This window comes from Ochotona curzoniae, unplaced genomic scaffold (assembly GCF_017591425.1).
Source record: "Ochotona curzoniae isolate NIBS_2020 unplaced genomic scaffold, NIBS_Ocur_1.0 contig_66, whole genome shotgun sequence".
Classification (NCBI taxonomy): Eukaryota; Metazoa; Chordata; class Mammalia; order Lagomorpha; family Ochotonidae; genus Ochotona; species Ochotona curzoniae.
In genome coordinates, this window is record NW_024466512.1 from 25507414 (window position 1) to 25522600 (window position 15187).

The window sequence follows — 15187 nt, forward strand, 5'->3', positions numbered from 1 at the left end:
CTAGGAGGCTAGATGGTTTGTTTTGCAGCAGTGTACAATGCGCACAGGTCAGGAGTTAAGGCAAGGCTGGGTGTAAGAGAAACGAATCAGGGAAACAAGAATAGGTGCAGTGCAGGGACCAGGAGAGAGTTGGAGGTTTGAGTCCAGGTGAGCACCAGATACTCCTGGCTCAGGGCTAAGCAAGGCCTGATGGTAACTCATCCAAACATCAGGGAACAGGCAGAATGCGGGTCCAAACCTTCAGGATAATGAGCATCCAACAGCAAGCAAACTGCACTCCCACCTGGAGGCTCTGAGAAAAGGGAAACTCTGTCCTGACTCTGCTTGGGGGTGGAAGCAAATTCGAGGTGGAAGCCTATGGGAGGCTTGGGTCTTACAGAGCTGGCTGTCACTGCCTAGAGAAGGCACTGATAGGCCTGCTCTGGTTTTCCCTGGTGAACTTTCCTCTCCTTGGACTTGCCAAGGTTTGGACTTGTTATGCTTTGTCTTTCCATAGCCAGAGTAGAAAAGCAGAAATAAAGACTGGGCTACAACTTTTCCATCCACATAGACTCAACTGTGTTTCCTTCCCTTCAGAAAATGGTTTCCCTGGCAACCGTGCATGTGTGTGTGTGTGTGTGTGTGTGTGTGTGCATGTGTGTACCCTACGAAGTGCCGAGCACATGTTGCTAAGCAAACTGCATATTGCAATCTAGTTATTCTTTTAAAAATCCCTTTATGTCCTGTAATATTTTGAATGAAACTCGGAAATTACAAAAGGTGTATAGGAAAATAAAATGCATCCCAAATCACCAGCTGGAGATACTCACAATGATCCCTGGGGGCATTTCTTCCAGCGTTTTCCCCTGTATTTTTAAAGAAAGGTTGTAGTCATCCTGGGTCCTATTGGAATTATACTAAAGACCTATTTCCTAATACAATAAGCATTTTCCCATCTAGTAAACTTTCTTCTGAAACATTTTGAAAGGCTATGTAACCTCCCATTACATTGTAACTTATTTTTACATCCCCATTTGGGGGGTATGGCTGTTGCTGTCTTTATTGTTTGTATTATTATAGAAAACGTTGAGATGAACGTGCCTTTGTCACCTCCTTAGCACAGAGAGCTTGAAGTCACGTCGCCTGCTTGAAGGATGTTGATACAGAGTGTGACATTATCTTGTAGAGTGCTACCAATTTACAGTGTTCCTGCACCAGAAGCATGTACAAACTCCCGTTGTATTATACCCTTGCCAATAGTAAATCATTTCATTAACAAAATCTGGCAGTGGACTTTCAACTCATTTTCATTTTCCCTTCTGTAGCATTTGAAATTTGGCACGGATACAAGTTATTTGGCATTCAGTGACTTAAGATTACATGCTGATTACTCTAGTGATTGCTTTGTTTGTTCCTAAATTAATCCTCTGAATTTCTTTGATTGATCTGAGAGACAAAGAGGGAGGGAGAGAGAGTGTGTGTGTGAGAGAGAGAGGTTTAGTCTGCTTGCTTAGTGCCCAAATGCCTGCAGCAGTAGGGCCTGGGCTGGGGACAAAGCCGGGAGCCTAGCCGTACTTCCCATGGATGTAGGTGGCAGGGACTCAGCTCCTGGAGCCATCACTTCTGCCTCCTGCATATCAGCAGGAAACTGAGGTCAGGATCCAGAGCCAGGGATTGAATACAGGCACTGCAAGGTGGGATGCAGGCGTACCAACCCAGGCCAAATGCACATCTGCTAAACTGACCTTTGAATGTGGCCTTTTTATTTTTTCCTAACAAGTAGCTGGAGTCCCAGCTGAATAGGTATGTATTGTGAGCCATTTTCTGGCAGAGCTGTGTAGGTGTCTCATCGTAAGCCTTACCTGGAGTGTGTGCTCAGATCACACCTGGATAGGTAGGAAGACGAGGCAGGATTTACACATGTGGATTCTGAAGTCAGAATCCAAGCAGCCTCAGCATGCCAGCTCCTTCACTGACTAGCCAAAGGAACCATCAAGGCGGCTTTGTGAACTTTAGTTTTCTTTTATAAAATAAGGTTAATATTCCTTATTCACAAGATTACCATGCATATAATGTGTAACACAAGGGTCCAGCAAAGAAAGGTTGCTGCAGGCATGAGATTCACTCAGGCACATTTCAGGTGCCAACTCCTTAATAGAACACCCCCGATAAACTGGCCGGAGGAGTTGCTATTAAACCCCCACCATTGGGTCTGCTCCCCGGACAGAAGGGAGCCAGTGATCTGAGAGAAAGGAGATGCTGACGATAGACCCAGAGCAAGGAGCCAGGTGGCTGTCCCCACTTCCCAGACTCCCCGAGGGGTAAGGTTCCAGGGTTGGTCTGGAGGGCTCGTGATCCTCCTGTGACTGCTGGGCATTTTCTGTCCTTTTAGGGATTCTGATGAAGGCAGAAGGGGCTTCTGTCAATCTGGGGGCTTCATGCATGTGACAGTGCTTTTTCCTTTGAGACTAGAGTTCCTGGAAAAGAAACCCTGTGATTTGAGACTGATCATCAGGGTGTTAGAACATATCAGAGAGGGCCTGGCACAATAGCCTAGCAGCTAAAGTCCTTGCCTTGAACATACTAGGATCCCATATGGGTGCTGGTTCTAATCCCAGCAGCTCTGCTTCCCATCCAGCTCCCTGCTTGTGGCCTGGGAAAGCAGTAGAAGATGGCCCAAAGCCTTGGGATCCTGTACCTACATGGGAGACCCAGAAGAGGCTCCTGGCTCCTGGCTTTGGATTGGTACAGCTCCAGCCATTGAGGCCGCTTGAACAGAAGATCTTTCTCTGTCTCTCCTCCTCTATATATCTGCCTTCCCAATAAAAATAAACAAATCTTTATATATATATAAAAGAACATATCAGAGAGACAAATGATGTCTGCAGTTCGGTGATCAGAACCTTGGAGGGCCATGGTGAGGGACCCGGTGGGTCCAGCTGTATCACTTCCTCAATTCACTGAGTTCCTCTCAGCAGGTGGTTGGTTTGCCATCAGGAACAATTAAGAAAGTGGAGGTGAGGAAGCATGAAGCTGAGAGAGGGAGACGGGGAGACAGCCACAGTAGTCCTAGCATCTGCCCTGCATGGGTTGGTATCATCCCTTCTGTGCCTGGGAGCAACCCTGCTCCAGCCACATGGAACTACAATTTTCTTTCCTCAGGACTATTTTTACTTACACTTTTTGTTTATTCGCTTGGTGTTGCCCGTTAGAATACTCTCCCTAGAAGGATCTCCCCCTCTTGCCACTTGACTAGAACATCACTCATTCAGGAGCTTGCCTGTGCTCTCACTCTGCTCTTTCACAAAGCTATTTGAATTTCTTTGGTGTAGTTCATCCCTCCTTGTTGATCACTCAGTTCTACCTGCTCCATTAGCACATAGGAAGCACAAAGGCAGATAATGCTGCGGGAACCCAACATGGTTCACCCAAAGCAGGTGCTCAGCCATGATATTTTATAGGGCCTGGTTCAATGGCTCAGTGACTAAATCCTTGCTTTGCATCTGCCAGTATCCCCTATGGGCACAGGTTCATGTCCCAGCTGCTCCACTTCCCTTCCAGCTTCCTGACTGTGATCTGGGAAAGCAGTAGAGGATGACCCAAAGCCTTGGGACCCTGCACCCATGTGGGAGACCTGGAAAAAGCTCCTGGCTTCTGACTTTGGATCAGCTTAGCTCTGACCACTTGTGGAGTGAACCAGCAAATGGAAGGTCTTTATGTCTCTCCTCTCTGTAAACATTCCTTTCCAATAAAAAGAAATAAATGTAAAAAAAGAAGAAACTTTTATAAAGATGTGGTTTTTTTTTGAGGGTGAGAATTATGAAATAGTGAGGGAAAGACAAAGAGCGAGAGAGAGAGCGAGAGAGAGCTCTTCTGACCACTGGTCCACTTCCCCAAATGGTTGCAACTGCAGTGGCTAAGTCAAGCTGAAGCTCCATCGAGTCTGCCCCATGGGTACAGGGACCATCTTCTGCTGCTTTCCCAGGAGCATTAGCAGGGTGTGGCGTCAAAAGCAGAGCAGCCAGGGCTCAGACTAGCACTCCACTGACATGGGAGTCTAGCATTGTTGGCAACAGCTTAGATCACTGTACCCCAACATGGACCCCCTCAACCAAGAGTATTTGAATGAAAGGACTAATAAAAAAAATGATTGTTAGGATCTAGTGCAGGAGATTTTTCTGTCCCCTCCCCTGCTAGAAAAAAATAAAACAATGTTTAGGTGAGTTATCTTCGACAGGCCAAAACTGTAAATACAAGTATTACATGGTCAGTAAAACTTAAGAGCTTACTTTGCTCTGGCCAGGTGGTTCCTGTGTATGATGGACGGGGGACTAAGCCACTGGCTAATCTAGAGAGAATCTCTGCCTCTCTGTCTAATGGCTCTGCATCTCCAGTGATCCCCACCTGCTCAAAGTCTCAGTTACCCTGATTATAGCATGGAAATACACCCACTCAGTTGCATGGTTTGATGATCATATGAATAATTTCCAGATATACTACAAATAGTCTGTAGGTCAACAATTCTTGTTTTTAGGAAAACCAAGAGCCAAGTCTTTGGGCTTTAAAAAACATAATGAGAGATGGAAGAAATAATTCATATAATGTGTTGTCTATGAATTTTTGTCTTAGTGAATATTCATTCATAGCCCCATCATCTAAATGGGCAGTGTTGATCCCTGGCACCAGGAGCTGTCTTCCTGAGTTTTGGAAGAACCCCATCTCTTTCTGCCTACATGTCCTTGGATGTGTATTGTTAATATTTCATTAATTACAGTAGAGGGGCGTTGTGTGTACATCAGCATCTCCCACGATGCATATAATTAAGGTACTTTTTGTTGTTGTTGTTGTTGAGAGCGGAAGAAAATTGGCCTTTCCCAAAGAAAAGCAGCTTGCTTCCAAAGTTGCTAACAGATTGCTTCTTAATTGAACTTGGGAGGTGAATTATATGGTGAATTAGAAAAAAGAACAACTCTGAGTTTCGTGAATTGCTCCATAAAGGAAACTGTGGGATTGAATTGCAAATGCTGGATAGGAACATTTCAGCTGGGCCCCATGCCTCATGGGCTGCTGACCTCTGCTGTGTCTCGGGGAGAGCCTGAACAGGCCCGAGCCCTCTTTTCAGGGCCTGCAGGCCATTCTTTCCCAGAGACCAGCTGTAAGCCTGGGTTTCTTATGCAAAGGAGCCGTTTGAATAAACCCCGTGACTAATGAAATCTACAAGGCCTGTGCACATCCTCTCACTGAAGAGGTAATTAAGCAAAGAACAAATATGAGGGTATATCTGTGTGGCTGTTTTTTTTTCAAACATTTTTTTTGTCTTGCAACTACACACCCAAGGACACATACCCCAAGTGCTTCTTACCTGCCCGCAGTCTCTGCATTTGAGCTCTTTCTTCCTTGTCATGTGGTGCCTAGAGTTACAGTTCCAGCCCTAGCCTCACCTGTCTTACAGAGCCACTGGCCGACATAGAGGTGAGGAATGCCTTTTCTTATTGTTGGAGGAATCTGTCTCCACATCCTGCGTTCCTGGAGAACTCTGGAGGAGAGAGGCTGGGTGCAAGGTAGCAGCACCGGGTGAGTGGTTCTTACCAGCAGCCCTCGAGTAGCCTGTCTCAACTTGGCTGTACCTTAAGACTCACCTGGGGAGCTTTTGTTAACCCCACGTGCTGAGACTGTGCCCCAGACCAATTAGATCAGGACCTCTAGGGGTGTTTTCTACAAGCTTTCTCAGATGATTCCAAATTGCATCCAGGGTCAAGAGCCATTGGTTAAGAATAGCTACCTATGTCTCCCATTTGGAGCTGATAATGGCAAATATTTTCAGCAGTTCAGTTCAGTGAGACGCGATAGAGTTCACCCTGAAATGCTGCCTCATTTGTCCATCATCTCTCCATCCATCTTGTGTTTTACTGAATCTGTGCTATGGGTCGGGACTGTACAGAGGAGAAGGAATTTTAGTTCTAGAGGAGCTTCAGGGCGGCTTCTCAGGGGAAGTGGTGTATATGTGGGAGCAGATTTGGGCAGGTGGAGAGAGGTAGGTGTGGCTGAGGAAGAAGGTGCAGGAGTAAAGGGGCACAGAGGTCCCAGCTCAGTGTGGCGGAGCAGAGGAGCAGCAGATGAGACAGGCTGCAGGTGGAGGAGGCTGGTGGGGTCATGTTGCTCCTGGAACAGTCAGTTGTGTAAGGAGTTGGGGTTCATCTGTGCTTGGAGCCTGTTTTATCATCTGTAAAATGGGCATATTCGTGGTCCTTGCATTGTTGGGATTTCACGAGAACAAAATTACAGAACTCCAAGCAAGAAAACTATTTGCGGTGTCTTTATCACTGTCAGACTCATTGGCACCTGTTGTTTAACCCTCCATCTGCTGGAGGGCTCCTAGCTACTTCCACCTCCAGAGCTTTCACACCTGCTTTCATCCCACATGGCAGAGAGCCAAGGGAGGCTGATGTCCTCGTCCTTGCCATGCTCCACTTGTGTGGAGTGACTCAGTCTCTCCAGGCATCAGCTCGCCTCAATCAGCCTTCCACTCACCTTGACCCAAAGGCCAATGCACCTGTTCTTTATCTTCTCCTTTTTGCTCCTCTATCCTTGCAGGCATCAGATAGGTCTATGTTGGCCAGCTCTCCATGCTGAGCTTCTAACACTATCTGGAATCTCATCTCAAATCTCAGTTCAAGCATCCCCCTCCAGTCTAATCCACTATTAATCATTCCTGCCGTCAAAGCTGGTGTAGCTACCCAGCCTGTTCATGTTTTCCTACTCCTGTCCAAACCTCTCAGAATAAAAGCCCAAATCCCCCCTCTGCTGCTTCCGTGCCCACCATTCTGTCACCCTTGCTCATGCCATTGCAGTCATGCTCAGCACCCTAGTGCCAGGTACACCCCTACCTTGGGACCTTGGCTCCTGCCGTCCCTTCTGTTGGGTGTGCTCTTCCCAACATTCGCAGACTGCCCCCTGCACTTTCTCCCACCTTCCTCTCCCTCCTTGATGTGCAACGGCAGCCTCCCACCCCAGTGCCCCGTGTTCCTCTCACCGCATGTCATGTCTGCAGAGCATAGTTGACTCACATATTAGCTGCCTGTTTGTCATTCTCTCCCTTAGCCTCCATCAAGGCAGAGAGTTTCTTCAGGATCCCAAGCAGCAGCAATAGCATCTGGCACACAGCAGGTGCTGGATAAATATTTGTTGAATGAGCGAATGCCCAGACAAGCCATTTACCTCATGGGCTCCATGCAACTGCCCATTTGGCGGGTCAAAGGTACCAACACCCAGGTTCCCATCCTGGAGAAGGCACCACCAGCCTCCAGCCCCCAGCCATGTTCCTGCCCCCTTCCCCTTGCACAGGGCATGTCCCTCTGCCCCAGTGTAATCTTGGAGCATCAGGATTTCCCTTTAGCCTGAGAGGAAATGCTATCGCAACTGGAGCTGGAAGAATACCCGAGGGCCGGGAGCTGGCAGCCTCAGCTGCAGCAGCTGCAGGGAGTGTGTGAGTGGATTCTGAGTTGGCCAAAGGCAGCGGAACTAGCAGGATGTAGCCCGAGCCTCCCATCTCCTCCTCAAGTCGGTGGCCTTGCTCTCCAGGAGGCCCAGCAGCTGCAACACCTGCCCATGTCAGAGTCACAAGAGGGACAGAAGTCAGGAACTGGGACATGAGGCTGCAAGGCTGTCTCCAGCAGTAGCCAGACCCAGGGGCTGGGTTCTCTGATTGGGGAGCCTGGCACTTGCTGTGTGTGGCTTTGCTAAGGAGCACCGGAAGCTTGCTTAGTTGTGGGTACATGGAGGTCTTCTGGTTCCCCAGCAGGGGACCCTTTCCTGAGCTCTCAGCCATTCTTATGGGCCAGGCAACTCTGGACTCATCACTTTCTGACTTGGTTTTCTCCTCTGTACAATGAGGTTCCATGCCATCCGCTACAAGGTGTTCCAATCCATGTGGAAAATGATAGTGGGAAATTGCTTAGGAAGCTGCAACTTTCTGAACAAGGACAAGAGTTGTGCTTGTCTTCACCAACAGATTGTCCTCTGGCTACTTTCGTGTGTGTGTGTGTGTGTGTGTGTGTGTGTGTGTGTGTGTGTGTGAATGTGGTAGGCTCTCAGGGACACAGATCTGCCCTGTTGCCCCAGTCTTAGCTCCCATCCCATCTAATCCATCAGCTCCTCCTGTTACCTCCACCTGTAGTCACACCCCAATTAGGACGTGCCCCGTGGGTCTACTGCCATGTCTTTTTCATGTTTGTTTCATGCTGCTGCTGGCTCTTATCTGGGCCATAGCCCCTCACCAGTCACCTGGCTTCCTTTTCTGCTCATCCATACCCTAGACCATCTAGGTTAAAGACAATCTAAAAACACACCGCTTTCCTGCTTTAAACTCTTAGCAGGGTCCCTGTGACAAAGAAAATCAAGTCAAAGGACATGACATGCTGGCAGAGGCCCCTTCACTGACTTTGCCCTCCACTGGTTACCCCTCCGCGTGGTAAGCTCCTTCCAAGTAAAGGCTTTCCCAGTCCTTCCTTATGCTGAGGGCTGCTCAGGCCTGGAGCTTGGGTCTGTCCCACCTTCCAGATCTCAGGTCTCAAGCACTGTATCACACCAGGGGCTGTCCCAGTCACTCTCTACCACACAGTGCACTTGACCTTTCCTGGGAGTAATTTCTCGACTTGCAACTGTCTTCTTCATTCATTTTCTTTTCTTACCCACTGTTTATTGAGAATGTACATTTATTGAGGGCAGGTCTGTCTGGGCCACTGCTGGATCCACAGTGCCTAGAACTGTGGTCTCATAGGTACTTGCTGATTGGCCGGCTTTGTGGTCGAGACAGATGTCTGCATGGTTTACAGATGATTGCTAGCAAACACATATGAGCATACACACAACCTCATTCCAGAAGCTTCTAAGGGGTGACTCACCCCAAAGATGAACCCAGAATGCCAACAGCAGCAGCAGCAGTGCTACTTTTCTGGGCTCCAACAAGGTGGAATCCAGACCTGGACGCTTGCCTTTGCTGTGGGTCTTTGCTGTGAGAGTGGGAGTAAGGATGCTGACCTTGGAGTTTACTGCAAATTTTACAAATTGGATTCTGAGTACTTTTGAACAGATGGAGAACAGGAGTGCTTTTACCAGGCTGTGAGTGGTGTGCGTGGTTAAAAGGAGCAGGCTCTGCTTTGCCCTCGCCTCCAGAAGGGCACCTGCCACGTGGTTACTGTCCAGTAAACCCACACTGAGCACATCCTTGAAGACCCCCGGGGCTCTCAGCCACTCCCAGGGGTCCGGCCTGGCTCCCTCAGCCCTTGATGCTGCCAGAGAAGGCTGGCACATCCTCACATGTCTCCTCTGTTCCTCCAGGTGGGCTTGCCGAGCAACCATCGTCATCGGAGAGCTGGCCAAACAGCACAGCCACCAACAGCAGCAGGGAGGATTCCAGAAAGGGTAATGTGAGCCTCTGCCAGGTCTTTGGATACTTTTTTTTAATAACATCAAATATATAGAATATGAAATCTACCATCTTAGTCTGTTTTAAGTGTCCCACATAGTAGCATTAAGCCATTCAGTTTCCTGGAACCATCACCATTATGTAGCACTCAGATTTTCTCATCACTCCTCAGAGAGTCCTTGTTCCCAAGAAATAGTCCCTCTGGCTCCCTGCTGCCTGAGCCCTTTGTGCTTCCAGCCTGCCTCAGCAGCTAAAATGGACTTAGCACTGATGTCCTTTAGTGGGGTGGAATTGACTCGGCTGTCCCAGGAACCATGTGACCTGCAGGTGAATTCTGCCCTTTGGGCACTTGACTCATGTATTGAAGACCCTGAATGCCTGAGAAGAGATGGTTCAAGGCTTTGGGAGCTGGATGTCTAGGAGAATGAGTGGGTATAGAAAGCCAGGAAAGAAAACTGGAATCAGGGCTGTAGGGTGGGGCACAGATCTGAGGAGCCCTTCTCCTGGGGGCTGCCAAGAGAGGGTCAGAGAGCAGGAGAGGTAGCTGATTGGTTGTGAATCATGGGGGGGCCTATCCACCCCACTTGCTGCGAACAAATGCTGTGTGGCCTGTCTGTGCACAATGGCCAGTGAGTGTAGTCTCCTGATTGGGCCGGAGTCTGCTGTACTTCTCTGTCTGCCCATAGCCTGCTAGAATCAGGGCTTGAGGTCAGCGGTGGCATTTCTTCTAGGCCAAGTTCACTGCAGAGCCCAAGGGATGTATTTGAAATACTGGAATACTGCGTTTCAGGAGGGCTAGGTATAAATGGAATAAAAAACATTCTTCTTTTTAGTTCTTGTCTCTGCTTTCATGTTAGTCTGTGTTTTTACACATAGGTGTGTGTATACAGACAGTCCCTGGCACTGACATATGATTTGGAGACCTTAGGGTAGTGTAAAAGCATTGCATATCCAGCAGAAAGCAGACTTTGAATTTAGAATTTTGAGCCTTCCCTGGGTAAGCCATGTACAGTATGGTCCCTTCTCTGCATGCTGGACAGCAGCAGTGAGCACAAATCTCTGTCAGCCGCTGATCCTGGCAGGGTCAAGACTGATGCTGCAGTGTGCTCGTAGCTAGCCTAGGATGTGCTTGAAGTTGGCTCTACTACCTATATTTTCAATGTAGCAGCATTTTCAACTCTGATGGGTTTTATTAAGACAACTGCAACATGAGTTGAGGAGCATGTGGTCATAATTTCACACAAAGGCTTAGAGGCAATGATATACCATGAACTTTCCCCCTTTTAAAACATGTTATCTTATTTTTAGGATTTTTTTTTCATTGGAAAATCATTTATACAGAGAGGAGAAGAGACAGGAAACCTTCCATCCATCAATTCACTCCCCAAGCGGCCTCAACGGCCGGAACTCAGCCAATCTGAAGCCAGAAGGCAGGAGCTTCTTCCAGGTCTCCCATGCGGGTGCAGGCTCCCAAGGTGTTGGGCCATCCTCAACTGCTTTCCCAGACCACAAGCAGGGAGCTGGATGGGAAGCTGGGCTGCCAGGATTAGAACAGGCACCCAAACAGGATCCCAGTGTGTGCAAGACAAGGACTTTAGCTGCCAGGCTACTGTGCTGGGCCCGACTTTCCCCTTTTAAAATTTGGCTTCTCTTCTTTTCTTTCTCTCTGCACTTCCATAGGTGATGCGTGCCCATAATTTGATATGCACCCCTCCTTGCACATACATAACTTTTGCACTTAGATAGAAATACATAGAAATCAACATACACATAAATATGAATACTGCTGCAGGCCTTGTTATCATTGTTAAGAAATGGGATCATATTCAATGCATATTTTATGCATCATGCTTTTCTCATCAATGCTTCTAGGAATCCCTCTGGAGCACTTGTTACAACTTTAATGTATTCTTTTGAATTGTTGTAAACACTCCTGGAATGGGTAAATCTTGATTTATTTGATCGTTCCCATATCAATTAGCATTCTCTGAGTTTTTGCCACCATGAGCAAGACCTACTTGAAACATTTCTAAACACACATATCCTTACACGTGAAGGTACCTCAAAGATGTCAGAGAAAAATAGAATTAAAATATAAGTTTATTTTGGTACAAAAAAAGTTTGAAATCCATGCACATAAGTACTTAGTATGTTTTAAATAGATGTGAACATGTTTCTAAGTATATAAGGCTTTATATCTTCATAGCAAGTTATAAGTATGCCTTTTCCCCATATCCTCGTAGCTTTGTTGTCAGTGTTTTAGATGAGACAGAGTTTTCATGATCTGGTTTGCTCCTCAAACACCTTCAGTTGTCCCTGGCTGGGGCTGAAGGCAGGAACCAGGAACTCAACATGGGGATCTCGTGCAGTCTCAGTGACTTGAGCCATCCCCTGGTCTGCCTCAGCAGGGAGCTGGAATCAGGTGGAAGGCAGAATCTTAAAAGTGAATCCAAACCTCCAGTGTACCAGTGTTCTTACACAGGTAAACTATACCTCGTTTATGGTTCAGTTATGTTTGCTGACTGCTGGCACCTTTGAGCACCTTGTTTTGCGTGTGTGGTGATGCCTGATGTGCATGTCTGGGCCTCACTTCTTTGACTCTTTGTCCACTTTTCTGTCTGGCTGCTGATTCCACTTTTCTCAATTTGACTGCTTTTACAGAGCAGGCAATTTGGTAATCCTGCATTTGTTTTATAGTGGTACAACTTGTTTGCAGGGACTGTGCTCAAGGCCTCTCGTAAGTCCATTTTTCTGCCTCACCTCTGTTAGGGTATTTTGACTTATGAATTTTCAGGCTCTTCAAACACTGGGTGAACTCAGAGCACTTGATCACAGATGGCAAACACTTAGGCTGAGATGGAATAGGAAAAGCTGGCATGAAATGGGGGCAGGGAGAGTGTTGTCATCACACCGTGGGGCTGTAGATGCCACACTTCATGTTTCTTGTAACATGAAACCACCCTCACCGTCCTTGGCTTGAAGTAACGATTTTGTTGTTTACTAGATTGGGCTCAGTGGGAGTGGTTTTGGGCTTTATGTTGGCTCGGATCTCTTGCTTGACTGCATTCATCTAGCAGCTGGGCTGGATGGTCCAAAAAAGTTTTAGCCGTAGCCTTGACGCCACTTCTGTGTGGGCTTTCACCATTTATCGTCTACTCTGACTTTATCACATGGTGGCCAGTTACCCAGAGGGAGGAGACAGATGTCCGTTCAAGGCCTAGACTCAAAACTCCCTCTTTGAATAGTTGGAGCAAGCCCAAAGACCAGCCCAGGTCTGGGGAGAGATAGGTAGATTCCACGCCTCCCTGTGAGGTGTGAGATAAGTTCACAGGAGGGAGGCAATTTGGTAGTGGACAGGTTTGAAGACTCTACCACTTTCCCCATTGTTCCTTGTCTGTGTTATTGGAGTTTTTGATAACTAGAAGCTCATTGAGTATAAGGTGACCTGACCACATAAACTTGGACATTAAATCCCAAATCAGCCGCATAGAAGCTGTGACTTTGGGTAAGTCATAGCTAACTCCTCTTGTGAAGTTTGGAGATAATTTGAAATAGTATTCATGTCAAGTGCACAATCAGATCTCTGGAACTTAAACATGTTCAAGGAATAACTAGTTCTTACACTTCTTCACTCCCACTGCAGCTCCAACAAATATTATCCAGCATTGCCAGTGCATGTGCCACCTCTGGACTAGGACCTTGCAGCTGTCTGACAGCTTGCACACACGCGCACACACACACACACAGAGTTATGCAGGACAAGAAGGGATAAGGTCGCTGTGGTTGATTAAAATTCTGTCTCCACTTGGGTTGCGCATGGCAGTAAGTGCTGTCCTGAGGATCTTAAGGAGGACAATGACCACACTCCCTCTTTGATACTAACACTCCAAAGCTGGCCGTAGCCACAGCCTGCCACCCCTCAAATGGCTCTGGCTTATTTGAACAGGACCACGAAGGTCATGGCTAAGCAATCTTTTCTCTTGGTGCAGCAACAGACAAGAAGGTCTGTAATCATCCAGGGCCACCCAAGGAGGAAGGAGGCCCCCAGACAAGGCAAAAGCACTTTCTAGGACATTTTAGCCTGGCTCTTCCCCTCCTGTCCCTTCAGGACAGTGGGGGTACCTCTGGCTTTTGTATGAATTAAAGAGGACAAGTTGAGTCAATCTGGGACTCTCCTCTGTGGTCACAGCCTCACTACTGTCACCCCCAAGAATAAGAGGCCGCCCAGGCAGGAAGAAGAAACAGAAGGAAGGGAGTGGGCAGCAGCTGCAGGGGCATGTTTATCTGCCGGCATTGTGTGGCTCCCCTCAGCCCTGACCAGGGGGATTTGTGCCTCCAGCTTCAGGGAGGGGTGAGTTGCGGACTGGCTTGCTCCACATGCCCCTGGCCACCAGCGTGGTTGGAGGAGCCTCCTCCCACAGAGATGGGAGCTGGCATGCGCTGCAGGGCTGATAATGGGATTAATAAAACGAAATGTGTCGCTGCTGCGTAGAGAGAGCCGTGACTGCCTTAACAGAGCCTAATTCAAAATCGGGTTCTTAAAAGGGAAAAGCCACCAGGAGCAGTCACCAAGGGCTGAAGAAGAGAGCACTGGGGTCTGGTATCTCTAAGAAAACAAGGACCCCACAAACAAGCACCCCCAAGTCACCTCTCAGTGTCCAGATCTCCAAGTGGCATCTAGGTCAGCACAATAGGATGAATCCACGGAGGCTAACCTCCGGCTGCCATTGTGTCCTGCCCCAGGCCCCATAGCAGCCCTCCTGGTGGGCACAGCCACTGGCCTGGAGCCCTTGCTCACTGCGGGTGTTTGGTGTTAATTATCTAGTCCGGTGCTCAGGCCACCAGTAAGCCACAGGAAAGGAGGCCAGATAGGTAATGGTTTGTCTAAAGCCACACAAATAGCAAATGGTGATATTTGTCTTGGCATGAAGCCCCCTTGCTCCCAAAACCCTGGATCTTAACCCCAGAACAGGAACTTCCAAACCTCACTGAGCTTTGTAATCATCTGAGGGAGCTTTACACACTGCAGGCACCTGTTCTGGACTCCAGGGCAGGGGCACACACAAGAATTTCATTAAGCTTTTCTAGTTAAGTCCAACAGGCAGGCAGCCAGGTGGAAAAAGCATCATGCAGAATATGCTGTGTACTACAGTCACATCTTGTATAAAGCACCACTCTTTCGTTGCTCGGGAATGTGGCAGGCAGGGAGTGAATGTGCCAGTCTCTTGCCAACGGAGAGCTCTGCGGATGGCTATGCTGCTGCCCTGGTTTGACTTCCAGAGAAGGAGTCACCAGTTGCCTAATCTGAAAATTGCAGTTGTTTGCTTGCGGAGGCTATGTTAGGCCTGGTTCTGTTTAGGACATGGCTGTAAGCAGAGCATTGAAACAGCGGTGTCTGCTGTGTTCTTTCAGAGTCCAGGGTCTGCTAACCAGTGCCAGAGAACGTCAGTGAGCTTCATTCCCCATTTTCCCCTTCCCTAGCCCGTTGAAGCCTTTCAGATGCCCCCGAGCTTATCTTCAAGTGCAATAGTTTTGACCATGATAAATAATTACATCCTTCTATTTGGACTCTGACTCCAGATAGTAGTAATCCAAGAAAATCCAATAATGACACTTGCATTAAGATCCTTCTTCCAGGCTGAGCAGAACATCTGTTTAGACATATTTTTAATCGGCAAATGCTTCCTGTGTTGAGTCCTCGGCAAATTAAATTTCTCACTGGACCGAAGGGGAAGCTGTCATTCAATAACCCATCTCTGGAAATTACACCTCAGTCTCTTT

At 47.9% G+C, this 15187-nt stretch overlaps 1 protein-coding gene across 1 annotated transcript in view; it reads left to right on the forward strand.

The window, feature by feature from the left end:
* Window positions 1-15187, forward strand: part of TLL2 (tolloid like 2) — a 109993-nt gene that overhangs the window by 46745 nt on the left and 48061 nt on the right. Inside the window, exon 3 of the mRNA XM_040992392.1 lies at window positions 9319-9402. Coding sequence (XP_040848326.1) covers window positions 9319-9402 — 84 coding nt within the window. The remainder of the gene's footprint in view (window positions 1-9318; window positions 9403-15187) is intronic.